Here is a 17,835-nt window from a genome sequence, read left to right as displayed (position 1 = left end):
GGTATCAAAATCTATATACTATGTAAAAATTAATTTTTATTTTTTATGTTTACTTTCTATTTAACACCACAATATATTATTCTTGAAAACAATTAAGTGTTAGTTATATTTAAAAATCTGTGTTAGGACTTACATTTATGGAGGTTTTTTTTTACCAACACATTTATGGAGATAAGGAGGGTGAAAATTAAGAGTTATATTTATGGAGGGATGGATTAAGTCCTATTCAATAAATCAAACTTGTTTTTGAGTCCTTTCACACGAGAAGCTTCTCCCAAGTGATTCTTTGATTTGATATTGACTTTTGTGTTTTTTATACACAAAAATTTAGGTGAGTTTGAAATTTATTAAGGTCAAAATATACCTCTAAATTCAAAAATTACTTACAGATCATACACCAACAAAATCCTTACATTAAGAATGAGATTTTTTTTAGATAATAAATGATGAGATTTGATTTCACGATTTTGTATGTTATATGCTAAATTCATATCAATTAAACTAACTTTTTTTTATTTGATATAAACTTTCTATTGACACAAGCAATATCAATTTCAAATGCTTACGGGTATTTGTGGCAGGACAAAACAATTAATTTTGCCGGCAATGTGTATACCCAAGAGACTTTTCTTGTAGCTAGATCAGAAAATTGATTTCCACCGCTAAGAATAGATTTGTGGACATGTTAGAGATGTACCCCTTGTGCAAATTTTTTTTGAATCACTTAAAATTAAATAAAGATAATTTAAATATTATTATTATTATTATTATTATTATTATTATTATTATTTACAATAAGAACTGCTATATTAAATATTATTTTTTAAAATAATTATAAAATTCCTAAATGGTTAAAAAAATCACTACAAAACATACCACCTCCATTTCCCCAAACAAGCCATAGGTAAACAGATAGTGACATCATGAGAGAAACTTAGAAACCTAATATTCTATTATTTCAAACATATTGGTAATTAAATTCTGTATAATACATCATTCATTTGAACTTAGGAATACAAAAATCCTCCTTGACTCCAGAAAGAGAGAAAAACAGGATTTTTGTATTAAGTTTAACAGACGATAATGGATTATAAAAATTTATCTTACATAATGGAGATCCTATAATAATATTAATCAATTATATAAATATAAACTTATGAACTAAAGTCCCGTTTGATTCACTGAAAATATTTTGAAAAAAATGAAACTAAAAAAGGAATGGGAATTAGAATACGAAAGAGACTAAAAATGAATTTTAAAAAGACGTTTGGTGTGATGGAGAAAATGCATAGAATCTTGATGTGATTTTTGTTTGGTTCAAATGCAATTAAGCATGGAAAAGAAAGCCAAAAAAATGAAAAGACAATAATATCCTTGTCTTCATCTTTTGTCCCATAATTCTCTTTTGGTTTTCGTCAACCATTATTTTTTTCTTCCTTTCAACAAAATCCATCAACGGCCTTCTTCCACAACTCTCACTTTCAATCCCCCAACTCTCTCCTTCTTCCACAAAACAAAATCAAAAACCATGGCCTCATTTTAATCAAGTAATGACGCCATCAATTGATAGGGACAACAGCGACCGTCATCATACGTGTTAGTGGAGTTTGCTACGGAGATGGAGCTGTGCACTGTCCTTTCAATGAAGCTTCGCTGGAGACGAAGTTGTGTGAAATCAAGCTCTTTTCTTTCACTGCTGAAGATGGATGGTGGAGGGAGATTTATTTGTGAAAGGCATTGGGGAATAAATGGTGGAACAGTTATGGGGCAAGGGGCAAAGTGGGGATTAAAATTATTTTTTTTGGGAAAATAAAATTTTCCTTTAAACTAGTTAAAGAATTGATTTTTCAGGTAGTGCCTGGAAAGTCGATTCTCGAGAATAAAAAATCATGCTAACCGAGCAAGGGATTATGCATTTTCCCTTTCCTTTTCTGTTTCCCAGTGCTCGATTCCTGTACACCAAACGAGCCTTAAATAATAGTAGGGTCGTTGAAATTGTAGGGTGGAATTTATTGGTTTTTACTCAACCATTAATTGCGCACATTTTTGCCTTTGTAAGAAAAGCTGTGTAGTTTATTTGTTTATATTTTAATATAAATACCTTTCTTTTGATTTAACCTCATTTTTTAATTAATGAATCTCATATAATCAAAGATTGACCACTCGAATCAAAGATTATTTTATTTTTGTATTTTTATGTTAAACTACTATTTATTTATAAGTTGATAGTTATAAATATTATTTGATATTCTACATTATTTATTGTAAAAATATTGAAATTCGTCCGAAAATTAAAAGATACCCGCCAAAGGTAAGTAAATGACATATTTAAGGATATTTTAAGAATATTAATTTCAGTTAATGACCATAATTTTTTTATATTAAAGAAAAGACTAATATCCTTGATTGGAATATAGATTTTTCTTGGTTAATTTTTTTTAGTATTCGTTTTTAACATTTTCGATGTGTATATATATCATTTTCAATATCCTTTTTTTAAAATTTTTTAATATTCACATTTAATATTTCCAATGCTTATTTTTCACATTTTTAGCACTACCACTTTTCATTTTTTTAATATAAAAAATGTTAAAGATGAGTACTAAAAAGATCAAAATTAACCATTGAAGACATCAAATGATGAGTACTGAAAATATGAGCGATTATTAGTACTGAAAAGAACAAACATGAGTATTGAAGAAGTTAAGAAAATTTAATTCCAATTAAGAATTTTGTTCCTTTTTTAATTTCTAAAATTTAAAATTTTTAATCGTCATTGATGCTTTTAGAGGATACTTAAATGTCATTTACCCTTAAAAGATCTATACCTTCCAAATTTGATCTAAATGATTTGTCTATATCTTTAACTTTATAAGCAAAAGATCTGTGAAAGCTATATTTACATTTTAATATAAATATTTATCTTTTGATTGTGCTTCATTTTCTCATTAAGGAATATAATATCATATATTTGACAAAGTAAAACATGTGGGAAACCATATTATGTTTGATACCGTTTGACACTTTTCTATTTACTTCTCTTTCAGTTTTATAGAATTTATTTAAGTGAAAAAAGAAAACAAAATAAAAACAAAAAGAAGTTGGATGGCATTTCTTTTCCTATATATATATATATCACCATCCCCTTCCTTAGTTTCTCCAAACAAATCTTTCACTTCTTCCACAAATCAGAGTACTCTTCTTAGGTGCAACCTTCTTCAGATATGGCGACAGTACCAGCATCCCTCACCGGAGTGACTGTGGAGTTCCTCGAGTATCCGGCCACCGTGACGGCTCCGGCAAGCTCTGGCAAGACCTATTATCTCGGTGGTGCAGGTTTTTCCTCTACCTCTTCTTCTAATATATGCACTGTATATCTCATTGCAAAACTTTGTTTATTATATGTTGTGTTTCATGGGTTAGATCGCCGATTCAACTAAAGTATTGTTGGGAGAGTTTTTGGGATTTAAGTTCTTCTGATTTGAGTGGATTTTATGAAATTTTAAAATTACAAGGAAATAATTTTTTAAAAAAATTTTACTATCTTTTTAATTATTTTTTTTGATAACGTCAGAAAGTAAATTTTTAATAAATTTTTTACATAAGAATGATTTATATTTTAAAACTTTTCACATGCATCACCTTGAAATTTATTAACTTGGCATATCTCAATGTCTTATGATTTGTTTGGTGGAGGGTTTTAAGGGAGAGTGAAGATTATAATTACTTCAATTTTAAAAAAATAGAGAAGTTAAAAAAAATCAATTTTCCTTTTTCTTATAATTTATATATTATTTTTATTAAAATTTTATAATCTCACTTATCCTTTTTTGTTTGAAAAAAAAATGAATTCATTGAAAACTTCCCTCTTCTTACCTCCAAAAACCTCCAACCAAACAAGGGGTTAAGTTTTAGCTATTTACTCTATAGATCCCTATACTTTATAACTCAGTAATAAGTAATAACTTAGCTTTTTAACGAATAAATATTTTCCAAACACGCAATGACTGAATTATTAAATAATCAAAACTTGAGAGCTGGTTTATAATGAATTTAAAACTATAAAAAGTAAATAATTGATTTTTTCTTTAATAAATTTGATATCCAACTTAATCAAATCCAAGTGGCTTGAATAAAAATAATTATTGGATTTTGGTGAGCAGGTGTAAGAGGGGTGACAATAGAAGGACAGTTCACAAAGGTCACAACCATTGGAGTTTACTTGGAAGACAAGGCATTCTCATCTGTGGCCTCCAAATGGAAGGGCAAGACTCCTGATGAGTTAGTTAATTCCATTGATTTTTTCATGGATATTATTAAAGGTATCTTCATCATAGAACCGTTGATTTGAGTTAGCTTGAAGAAGCTCACAAAATTTAGAATTGAACTTAATAAAATTATATATTTTTAATGTTTGGGTCAAGCCACATCAGGTTTGAACTTGGCTTGAATATCTTAATAGCATTTTTATTTTTTTAATAAAATATATTAAATATTAATTAATTTTTTAAATTTTAGTGCACTTTATGTTAAGAGACATATATTTGAGTACATTATTATATATATTTTATTTTTAAAAAATAAAATATTAATATTTTTTTATTTTTATTATTTTTAATCTATGAAATATCCTTTAAATAATATTTAAAATATATTTTAATATCATCAAAGGTGCGTTTCATTGATTAATTTTTAAATTAAAAATTCCTTAAAATTTAAAAAGATTTGCAATTTTTAATAAAGGTATATTGAATAAAGGTATAATTGAAAATGTTTACAATTTTTTGAGAAATTAAAGTCTTACCAAACTTTTTTTTACCTTAAAATTATTACCAAATACCTTATATTGTGGTCAAGAAGGATTATATAATTGTTTTAGTCAAAGAAGAAGGAAAATAAGGAGTATCAAATTCAGCATGAAGGTGGGAAAAAAAAAACAAAGAGTAATTTGGAATTAAAATGGAAAATATGAATTAATGGCAGGGCCATACGAGAAATTGATAAGAGGGTCAAAGATAGTAGCATTGGAAGGAGCAGAGTATGGCGGGAAGGTCTCACAAAATTGTGCGAATCATATGAAAGCCGCCGGCACTTACGGCGAAGCAGAGGCTAAAGCCATTGATAAGTTTGTACAAATCTTTCAGCCTTACAACTTCTCACCTGGCTCCTCTGTTTTCTACTTGCAATCCCCTGACGGAACTCTAACGGTATGTTTGCTGCACTCAAAAGAACTATAAATAAATGACAATTGCATCACTCATTATGACACTAGAATGGAAATGGAGGGAGTCTATGATATTGAATTATTGATGTTATATATTATAGTGTTAAAAGAGTAAAATATTCTCTAACTTTTTCTCCAACATTGCTTGACATCCTAAACTTTTTTATAAAGTATTTTTATCTTAAAAATTTTAAAAACAGAGCATTTCATCCAATCGTTAAAAATATCTAATGTTGACTATTAAATTAAAGTTTGACCAATGATATTTTTATATTTTTCCCTCCTTCCTTTTATATTTAGTCTTCAATTTTGTTCTCTAATGAATTTTTTAACTTTCCTTTTTCTAAAGAATGAAAACAAAAACGCATAAATAAAAGAGGAAAAAATTATAAAATACCCTGATCAAATTTTAGTTAATGATTAATGTTAGAGATTTTGACGGTAGGGCAAAACTACTTCAAAAAAAGTTTAGAATGTCAAGTGCTTTTGGAGAACAAGTTTTAGGGTATTTTTACCATTTAACTTTATATTATGCTCTTTCTTTCCTAAATTATAACATATTTTTTAGAGGAGATTCGATATCTCAAAATATAAGACATTTTAAAAAAAAAATTTTTATTAATTATTTTTTTTAATATTACCTTTCTATTATATTCTCTCACTTTAATATTTTTTTATAAATGAGATATTATATGAAGGGCACTTTTTAAAGCTTATATTTTTGTTTTGATAAAACAAAATTGTTAAGTGTCTTTGATGAATTTTATTAATATGTGTAATTTTATTTAAAAATATTTTATAATTTAAAACTAATAGAATATTGATATATTGATAATGGTTGAGTTTTGGCTTGTTCGGTAGAGAAACATTTTATACCAAAACAAAAGTCATTGTGGTTTCATAATTAAAAATGAATATATATAAATTTTTTAAATTAGAGTTGGTAAGACGTCCTTATTGAAGACTTTAAAAAAGTCAAACTTCACTGAAAAAAACACGACTTAAAAAGGTAAGATGATATTGATACCGAAATTATTAATCTGCATGTGCTCATAATTTTCTTTAATTTTAAATTAAGTGTTCATAATTTAGTCTATTTTAGTCAAATTTTTATAGTTTGATATCTTAGATATGTTAATTTCTGAAAGTTAAAATTACTAACAGATATTTTAATTTAAATTTGAATGAAATCCTTTATTTGGATACAAACAAAATTATAAATTCAAATCCAATACATTTTTTATTATAATTCCTTTATAATTTTAATTTTTTACACTCCAATCATTTAAAATTTTAATCACTTTAATATCTTATTATTTTCATATTTTTACTATTACTACTTCTATGATTTTCGTACCTTTTTTCAATTCTCATTCCCATCTCTCATGAATTAAAAAAATAAATGTAAACTTTTATTTCCATTTTTTTTATTTTGTATGTCATCTCTCTTCTTCATTTGATTTTTGTTTTTAAACTACTTAAATAAAAAATTTTAAATATATGAATTTTACCATGAGAATTGAAATGCAAGATCTCAAATCTCAAATCTAAATCCAAATCTAAATTCAAATCTAGCCATCCAAATATTATCTTAAAGTTTACATAAAATCTGATTCAATACTTTTGGCTAAAAAAAAGTAAAAGAAAATCTGATTTAATATAATTTTTATATTTTTATTAATTTTTATGAAACTTTTACATGTATAAAAATTATTTAGAAGACAAAATCTAATTATATAAAGTTTAAGTTATAAAAATTATGTAATTAATTCTAGAGTTATATAATATTTTAATAAAAATATAAAAATTCTTAATTTTATGTTTTTTTAAAGAAAAAAGAAAGGATTTAAACCTTTAGAAATCAATATAGTCAATTGATCATACTATAATCTTGATTATAAAAAAATAAATTATTAAGACCTAATTCAAAATTAAGGAAAACTATAAGTATTTGTATGTTGATTTTCATATATATTCAAAATAACAAATTCTAATGTAAATGACCTTTCCACTTGTTTATTTATTTATTGATTTTTTAGATTAGTTTCTCGGACGATACTACGCTGCCAGAAAATCCAGCGGGAGCGATAGAAAACAAAGCACTTTCAGAGACATTGTTGGAGACGATGATCGGTGAACATGCTGTTTCTCCTGCTTTGAAACAAAGCTTGGCTTCCAGATTATCTTCATTGTTCAAAGACATCGACGTCAACAATAAATATTGAGAATTTAATTTGGAACTCAGTTTAATTTTCCGAATTTCACAGATAAGCAGTTGTGTGTTGTGCTGTGTTGTTTTAATGTTTGTATTGTTGTGCTAATATATTCTCATAATAATTATTTGTGTATTGTGGATTTTTACCCTTAAATTTTTGGGAGAATTTTAATTAGGATAAATGAGCAAATTATACTATAAACATTAGACCCAGTAGCACCATAAACTTTGAATTTTTGAGTATGCAAATTACTTCTTCAGCTTTTGAAAATGATACAATTTAACCTCTACAATTAATAAATGATAAGTTTGACTTTACAAATTATGGAAAATGAAAATTTTTTTAGTCCTTTTAAGTTATTTTTTAGTCAGTTAATGATTAAACTTAATTTTTATTAATGTTAAGAACCTAATTACACTATTTTTAAAAGTTGAGCAAACAATTTACATAATATATGAGTTTAGGGTCTATGGTGTTGCTGGACCTAATTATTTGTTACAATTTTATTCACTATAAAATTAAGAGTTAATGAAGGGTAAATAATAACAAAATAATCAATGTTCCACTTAAATGAAATGATAATTAATATTTTTTCTAGTCTATTTGTGAAAGCATAGATTTTGGTCCTAAGAGTTATGATTAACTTTGATTATGGTTCTTATGTTAGTTTTTATAATTTTGATCAATTATAATCAACATCGTTAAAGATGATGTATTGTTGATGTGGTAATCAAATAATTAGTGGCAGTAAAGAATCAAACTTGACCACAAGCTTTTTGATTATTTTTTAATTTTTAATAACAAAAAATCATGGGGATCTTGATCCATCTAAAACAATAGCTTTAGAAACCAAAACCTACTTGATTTTCATCAGACTTATTTGATTTCTTTTTGCAAAATCAGTTTTCTATTTTTAAAAATAAAAAACCTATTTGCGTTAGTATTTTGAATTCAAATGTTTCTAAAATTATTCTCATTTTTTTTATTTTTAAAGCATAATATATTTAACTATTGGAAACTATCGATGGTTAAGACCAACCATTATTATAATTTGTAGGCCGTCATTACATTTTTTTTTTGAACGAATTTGTAGGTCATCATTATTAATCATTGACAAACATAACTACCGATCAATTTTTAAATTGTTTCTAAATTAACATAATTAAAAAAATTTGCTTTGTTTAGAAAAATAATTTTAAAAAATAATTTTGAAAAATAAGAAATGGGAATAGAGCTAAACTAGCAGTGTATTTTCCCATCCTGTTTTCTTGTTCTTGTTGGCTAATGATGTTAGGCTTTTGTTTTAAATATTATAGGACAATACTAGTTTTTGTCTTAACTCTTGTTTGTTTGGTTTTTATTCTCATTTTTTTTTATTTTTAAAATTATTTTTAAAACAAAATAAAAAAATATGTTTGATTATATTAATTTAATTTTTTTTAAAATTACAAATAGGTTCATATTGACAGTCACCGGCAATTAATGGTAATGACTTATAATAAGTATATTTAATATATTTGTAGGTGAAAATGAAATTTGACATATTTTAAAAATAGAAAATAAATGAAAATAGTTTTAAAATGTTTCTATTTTTTAATTTTTAAAAATAAAAAATGAAAATAATTTTGAAAATAATTAGATTCAAAATACACTTTCAAACAAGTTTTTAATTTTTTTTGTTTTTAAAAATAATTTTTATTTTTTAAAAAAGAAATCAAACATATTCTTAAAACCTGTTTGGGTAACCCTCAAAAACATATTCAAACAGAATTTAAAATGTACTTTTATTAAATCTAATAGATAGTTAAATCTCTTAAATGTGATTTTATCAAATATAAATTGAAAAACCAAACACACTTATTTTTTGAGTTTGTTACATGAAATAAACTTGAAGAGCAAGCCCAATATTTGGATGCATGGGCATGGCCTCTGGGCTCTGGCGAATAGCGTTGAAATGATAAAAGCCTTGCCAGTGTGCCGCCCAGTAAGCCCCATAGTGCTTTTCATTAACATCATACATAAATAATATAATTTTCCTGGTTACGAGCCCGTGAAAATTCTTGGACAACTTTAGCAACTTGGCCAATGACATAGTAAAGTTAAAAATGCTTTAACATTTTAGTATTCAAGCCTACATGAATAAGTTTAAAAGCTCGAAGTGTTATGATCGAATTTAACTATATGTATATTTTTTTGAAAAAATATTATTTTGGGTTCTTGCATTTTACTTTTGATTCCTACACTTTTTTTTCTAGTGTTTTAGGTTTTTATACTTTTATTTTTTATTATTTTAGGTCCTTCCAAAGTTCCTACACTTTGTTTATGAAAGAATTTAAAATAATAAAAAATAAAAATATAGGGATCTAGAATATTGAAAAAAGCGTAGAGATTAATAACAAAACGCAAACAAAGTATAGGAATTAAAAGTTATTTTTTCTTATATTTTTTATATGTTTGGCTAGTTTAAGTGTTTGCTCAAATTATCATCTCTAAATTTGACTCAATTGAGTGCTTGCATGTGTATTGCATCATGTTGAGCCTATGATTTTTATATTTTTTGCACTTATGTAATTGTTTTTAAATTTTTTCTTTGAATTGGTTCAATACCACTTTTGTCTGGTCTTTGAATATGTAAAATCTCCTAATACTTGTCACATTTGAAATCATAAACTAAAAAAATTAAGGGTCTAACTTCAATAAGGATTACCAAGTTTAAATTCTGTAGAAATGAAGACCCAAGTTTTCATGGTTTTGAACTAAAACAAAATCATTTATTAAACGTTTAATCATGATAAAATAATGTTTCAAAAGCATGGGATGTCTTATAGAAGTAAAAACAATTCAAAATTAGTTAAAAAATAACAAAGACTAAAAAATAGAGGAGTATGCCATGCCTTGTGCACATGTGTCACGGCATGTTGTACGTTTATAATAGCAAATCCAAGTAATTTTTGACTTGTCTCATTTCTCATCAACCCCCTTTAATAGTAAAATAGAAAGGAGGGTCTTTGCATTGCATTCAACCACAAAAAGTCAAAGTTATGATATAACTAACATTTCTACAATTGTACTAATATTTTGACCCTAACAATATTCACAAATTCATAAACAACATTCCAAGGCCTAAAATACACTCCAAAGATCATAAATAACAAAATCGTACAAGTGTATGCAAAATAAAACTTAATTGGAAATATATCAAATATTACACAAAAATAATTGGAGTTAAGAGTTTATACAATAAGAATCCCATATTCCTAAATCTCTGAAGCTTCTTCCCTTTCCATATCGAAACTAGAGCTTGTAAAGTACTTAAAAAGACAAGTAAGTCTAGCCACTTAATAATCAAGGTTCCTTTATCCTATGCAATTGTATATTAATTGATATTTTTAAAACAAAACATATATGAGGCACACAACCACATATCTTACAATTTTCACAAATATCCCATGACATTTCATACAAATCATCATAATCTTATCTTTTCACAAATCAAATCAAAAGGAACATTGTCATAATACTAACAACCATGTAACAATGGCACAATTAAATATACAATATACATTGCCACAATAATAGCAGCCATTTAACAATGGCTAACTCAAATATCACGACTTGCCACAAACTTAATAACTATGTGACACGTTAGATAATATGCATAATCGAACCAACCTTATATCCTCTCTATAACTTTCAACTAAAATCATGGGCTATCAATTAAATAGGGTTCCGTCCATATAAATGGACTATTTAAGCTCACAAATTGTGAGGAGCAATCTGGCCAAGGTCATTACCCTCACTCTTAGACCATAGCTTTCCCTATTCCCGAATCCCTAAAGTGTCATAAACCCTAAGCTAGTTTCTTTGACAAACAGGTAGAGATAGCAAGGTTCGAGTCTCTCGACAAATAATGGGATATGGCAACTTCCTGATTCTAAAGGTAGGTAGCTAGGCTAGCTTTTGATTCTAATGATACGCAGCCATATATCACATGAATTTTATCACCACTCCTCTCCCTAGGCAAAGTGTTGCTAACACGATAATGTATTCATTCATGCTCACATATAACATGTTATCAACCCACAATAGCAAGCTCATTTTTATATATTGAACAAGCTTTAACATGTAAGCATCATGAATAATTCCATATCACTATCACAATTATCAACATATATATCCACATATCATCATTGCATCACAAACATATACCATCACTATTCCATGTGTCATAAGTTCATTTTTCATGTTATCATTATATATTCACATCATATTGCTCAAAATATCACATTATCACTTTTCTCAAATATGTAACAAATTTTTCCAATAGCACATAACTATTCATTATCATTTCATAATTAAAAACTTATCATAAGCTCATTTATGTTTTTCCAAAACATGTTACAAATTAGCCAATAAGAAATTTCATCTATTCTTACTAATCGCATATAATTTAGCAATGTAAATCAATTAACATACAATTACACAAAATAGATTCTCCCGATTACTTCAAACTTTTAAGTGGTCAAAGGTTTACCTTTCAATAAATGCTTCCAAAGCTTGACCTCAAGCTCAATTCATTGCCAAAAATGATTAATTTACAATTAACTAAGTCCACAATCATCAATATCACTATTTACAATTTCTAAGCTTCCTATTCCAACACTTTAACTACTACATGATATCAACCTTTTGAGTTTACTCCCGACCAATGGGTATATTAGCTCCTATAAGCTATAATTAACTTATATAAACTTGAGTAATATTGATTTCAAAATCCAACAACCCAAAATCACTATTTATAAAAATTTTAACTTCTTATTTCAACATAAAAATTTCTAAAGCTCTCATTTTTAGCATTTAGACTCAACCATTAGGTTCATCCCCTCCCCTTAGCTCACATTAATCTAATTAATCCTCAATGCTTTATCCAATAATCTAAAATCATGCTCATAGAGACTAGGGTTCGTCCATTAATGAGAGTTCAAGTTTAAAGACAATCAAAATCATCAAACCTATGTGTAGATACCTATAACAACTCTCATTAGCCTCATTTAGACCAATGGATTCAAACCTATCACTATATAGGTCTAAAAATTAGTTCCTATGATCAAGCTCTAACCATAAATCTATCTAAAGAGAAAGAGAAAGAAAGATTAGGGCTTGAAAAACTTATCTCAAGTGATTAGAAGCTCCAAAATGCCCCTAAAATTTCAAATCTCTAAGCCTTAGTAGGGGAAAACTCATGCTCTTTGTTTCCTCCCTTAAACCTCTTAACCTCTCTCTATTTTGTGAGTTGATTTCGTGACTTATTACTATTAAATTTCGTCCATATGCTGCGGCATGTGTCACAGAGAGAGTTCCTTTGTGTGTTTGTGACTCATGTGCCATGGCATCCAATGCATACACCTCGGCATATGACATAGAGCTACTTTCCTTGATTTTTCTCCCATTTTGAGGCCCAGTTAAGCCGACCTTACTTTGGACCAGCGTTTAGGGTTAAAAACACAACCTAAAACACTCGTTAATTCTCTCTGTTCACTCACCACACTAATTCTTACTTAATTATCCTTAATTAATTTCATTAACAGGAGATTAGACTTTTAGGATGTTACAAAATAGCTCTCAAGTAGTCCAATTTTATGTGAATACAAGACTACATTATTGATCAGTTTTTAGTTCAACCAGTTAAATTGACTGGTCTTATATGATTTTTAAAATCCCAAATTTCCTTATATGAGAAAAATTGGAAGTATCTTGAAGGTGGTGACTTTGGAAACTGAATCAGATTCGAGCATTGTCGAGACTAATGATGGCATCTCTACTAAAAATATTTTTTTATATTCACACTAATTTGAACTCAAGATTTTGTACTCAAGTAGACATAACCCCTTTCTTTAAAACCAACTCCTGCTAGTTAATAAATAATAACTTTAATTATATTAAATCACAACAAAGCTTATGTTGTACTATTATTAATTATTAATTATTGAAATTTGGCTTATCAATTAAAATTTATTTGAAATGTGTTTAGGATTAAAATATTTTTTAGGCAAACAAATACATAAATATTCACACACGTAAATAAAATAGTGGGAGATGAAATATGGACGTTAGGCAAACCCTTTTAAAGAGCATTTGTATAGAATTCTCACAAATAAGATAAATACAGCGGAAGACTTAAGGTTACCTCTCACCATTATTAGATGATTTGTTGCAAAGCTCTTGGTCTCACCATAACTAAAAAGCATAAGAGAGATAGTCAAAACTCAAAAGAGAATAGAAAAATAGATACGAGAACTAGTATGTAGGCACATTAGTAGCAATTGGGAAATAGCCATCCCTTGTTAAGGAACCCTCTTTGAGTGTAACAATTAACTGTACACTAACTAAGTTTATGGGCCTCTATTTATAACCGAATATCAGGGCTATTTTATTATTTAATTTAGATTGAGCAAATCTTTAAATCTAGACACGATCAGCTAATTTAAGAGCATATTTAGGATATTTTATTATCCTTTATGATATCTTAAATTGGGATATTAGATTTAAAACAATTTCTATAAATATAATATAATATAATATCTAACATTCTCTCACTTGGCCCAAACATTGTATATTAGTTAACTTGTCAAGGTTGACCAAGGCTATGGTACTAGAATCATGGCGATAAGTTCTCTTACGTTTAGGCGAGTATTACTTTCCATGTATTACAAGAAGGACCCTTACATAGTGGGTCAAAATCTTTATGAATAAACCTTCAATGTTTATTCGGATCCAAAACTTAAATGTTTGCTAATATCTCACATGACGTATACGATTTGAGATGGCAAACCTAAATCATAAATTTTAATTTCATCAATTAGTAACACCTTATCTAGATTACTAAATGTAATCTATCTCATATGAGGTATGCCATCCTTTAATTTTTCCCAAAGCATTCTCTTTATCTAAAGGATATCTTCTTTTTGTGTTTTATGACCTTTTAACTCCATATTCATATACACTCTTGATGGGTTTAAATTAACTTAATAATATCAAAACCCCTGATGAAACTTTTCAAATAATAATCTTGTAATTGCCTCTAAATGATGATTAAATCTTGCATTTCATGGTGAAAGTAAACAATCATTGATCACTTAGCATTGTTGCAGTCCTCTATGACATAACTGGTTCAATACGCGCAAAGATATATCACAATGTTAATTTTTATAGCTAACTTACCTTGCTAAACTGAACAAATACAACCCTTTAATAAAAAATTTATTTTCTATATGTAAAGCATGAAACTTATTATACATTTAATAATGCACTCAATTAAAATTTGCAATGTTTCAGTTATGATCTAAGCTGTAACATCTTAGAAATTTAAACGTCTTATTAATCAGATTAATTAAGGATAATTAAGTGAGATTAGTATGGTGTGTGGACAGAGAGGAATAATTAGTGATTTAGGTTATGTTTTTAGCTTGAGATGAGGGTCTAAAGTGAAATCAAGTCACTCGAACCTCAAAACAGGAGAAAAATAAGGAAAAGTGGCTCTATACCACATGTCACGGTGTATGCATGGGATACCATGATACACGAGTCATAGAAATATGAAGGAACCCTCTTCGTGCCACATGCCACGACGTGTGGGACATGTTTCACTATGCACAAACAAAATTTGACAGTAATAAGTCATGAAATTAGATTTAAAATAGAGAGAGAAAGAGTGAGACAGAGAGAAAGTGATAAAGAACGCCCTAGGGCTCTATTAGGGCTTGGTTTTATGAAGACCTGGAAACATTTTAGAGCTTGCAATCACCTAGGTTAAGTTTTATAATCTTCATTTTTCCTTTCTCTTTAATTTTGATAGATTTTTGAGTTAGGGTTTGTGTTGGAGAAGTAATTTTTGAAAATTTAAGGTTACGAGTTTGAAGTCTAAATTCATTGACTTAAATGGAATTAATATAAGTTGTTTGAGTTTTCTAAACTTAGTATTAATGATTTTGAGTGTCCTTGAGTTTGTGTTTCTCATTATGGAAGAAAATTACATTTATTTTGGTTGAGAGGAAGGTTGGACTCCATTAATGGTGTTTAATGGATTTATTAATGATAGTTGGAACTAAAGGGAGTTGTTCAAGTTTTCCATCATTAGTTTTGAAATTTCTATTAGGTTGAGTAATTGGGTCTTGAATTTTGAGGTGAACCTTAAGTCTTGGACTGATGATTTTGGGTTGTTAGATATTGCAGTCAATATTACTTATGCTCATATGGATAAATTATAGTTAATGGAAATTAATGTACCTATTGGTTGGGAGTAAACTAAAAAAAGTTGATATTATGGAGTAGTTATAGTGTTGACATAGGAAGTTAAGAGTTGAAAAAGGTGATATTGATGATTATGGATTTAATCGATTGCAGATCAATCATCTCGTGCACCAATTTGATTTAGGAGTAAACTTTGGAAGCAATTATTGAGGGGTAACTTTTGATCACTCAATTGTTCGTGTAATTGTGTATTAATTGATTTAAATTCCTATGTAACATGTTTTATAGAATACAATTGAGGCTATGGTGATTTTATAAATTATGATATGATGATAAAATGAACAATATCACATGCTGTGTTATGATAATGATGATTGTGATATGAGAATGAGAAACTGTCTAATGGTATGTGTGTACGGAAGAATGTTGAAATGTGAAAGTATGTGTTAATTATGTTGATAAAATGGTGTGGACCTATATATTATGCTCACATGTGATAGCTTGATGAACATCCATCAATGAGCTTGCTATTATGAATTGTAAATATATGAATATATGAGCATGAGTGATTGCATGATTGTATTGGTGGGATTTCACCTAGAAAGATGAGTAGTGATAAAATTTATGTGGTATTGGTTGCTTATCGTTGGAATGGAAAGCTAGCTTGGCTACTTATCGTTGAAATTGAGAAGTAGCCATTGTCCTACTATTTATCAAGGGATTGTCCCATTGTTTATTAAGGGACTCAAACCTAGCTATCTCTACTTGTTGGTCAAGGAGACTAGCTTAGAGTTTACGACACCCTATGGATTCGAGAGTAGGGGAAGCTATAGTCTAAGAATGAGAGTAGTGACCTTGGCTAGGTTGCTTCTCATAATTGGTGAGCTTTGGACAGTTCATTTATATGGATGAAGCTCTATTTAATTTATAGCCCATGATTTCAGCCTGAAGGTATAATGAGGATATAAAGTTAGTTCGATCATACATATCATTCGACATGTTACATGGTTGTTAAATTTATGACAAGTTGTGATATTTGAGTTGGCCATTATCATATGATTGTTAGTATTTTGGCAATGTGTCTTGTGATTTAAATTGTGAAAAGAAGAGATTATAATGGTTTACATGAAATGACTTGAGATACTTGTGAAATTATAAGATATATGATTGTATGCCTCATATATGATTTATTTTAAAATGTCAACTAATGTGCAATTGCATAAGCTAAAAGAATCTTGATTGCTGAGTAGTTGTATTTACTCTTCTCTCTTAACGTTTTACAGGTTTTAGCTCAGGATGAGAAAAGGGAAAAGCACCTAAGGCATAGGACCACATGTTCCTATAATAGGCCTCACCTTAGTTTATTTTATGTGTAATGTAATATTGATATTACCAACTAAGATTTCATGTTTTGAGTTCATGGATTTTACTTGCATCAATTATTTGTTTAGTTGATATTTGCATTTTCAGCCATTGATAATATTGATAGGGCAAAATTACTGGTACAAGTAGGGTATGAGAGATAGGTATGAATGTGAATGCATAAAAAAGAATTTATTATAACATCTATGCAATGCTAGATCTTTTCTATCTGTTTGATGTGCATGAGGAATGGGAGTTGAAAATTATCTATGTATTACCTTATGTATATAGGGTGTTGCATATGTTCTCTTAGGTCCATTGAGTATGGTTTAACTGTTAGTAGTAGCTTTTGGCACATGTGTTGGTTTGTGGACACCCTTGTGATGTGAACAGTGTGAGAAGTGGAAAAAATGTGTTTCGGTGTTTAACTCTCTTGTGTGAAATTATTTGGGATTATAACTCATGCCGTTAGCTAAGTTTTGAATGGAGCTTTCTATATACATCTATTTCACCTCAATCGGATATCAAAAGGAGAAATGGGGCATACCAAGAGTTGGCCTTTACTATTGTCAAATGACAGCAGCATTACTGTCAGTTCTGTGTAGCGCGTTGCATGCCATGCCACGACGCTTGCCTCTGTTTCTTGCTATCTTGATTTTCTCAATTTTCTTGTAATGATTTTGATGTAAAATGGTATTCTATGCTTCTGCATTTGTTTTAAATACTTGATTAGATTTATAAGCCCTTTTAATTATTAAAAAACTTGGGAATTCTCAATTTGTG

At 28.2% G+C, this 17,835-nt stretch overlaps 1 protein-coding gene across 1 annotated transcript; it reads left to right on the top strand.

Moving 5' to 3' along the window:
* Positions 1 to 3,158: 3,158 nt before the first annotated feature.
* On the top strand, positions 3,159 to 7,572 carry LOC129293083 (chalcone--flavanone isomerase 1A-like). Its single transcript, XM_054930886.1, has 4 exons — positions 3,159 to 3,336; positions 4,164 to 4,322; positions 4,984 to 5,207; positions 7,264 to 7,572. Exons 1-4 carry the CDS (start codon positions 3,225 to 3,227, stop codon positions 7,447 to 7,449), a joined length of 681 nt encoding a protein of 226 aa, XP_054786861.1. The 5' UTR covers positions 3,159 to 3,224; the 3' UTR covers positions 7,450 to 7,572.
* The last annotated feature ends 10,263 nt before the right edge of the window (positions 7,573 to 17,835 follow it).

Source organism: Prosopis cineraria, unplaced genomic scaffold (genome assembly GCF_029017545.1).
Source record: "Prosopis cineraria cultivar Desert tree isolate PC_DT_omini unplaced genomic scaffold, ASM2901754v1 PC14, whole genome shotgun sequence".
NCBI lineage: Eukaryota > Viridiplantae > Streptophyta > Magnoliopsida > Fabales > Fabaceae > Prosopis > Prosopis cineraria.
This window is presented reverse-complemented; position numbering and strand designations above follow the sequence as displayed.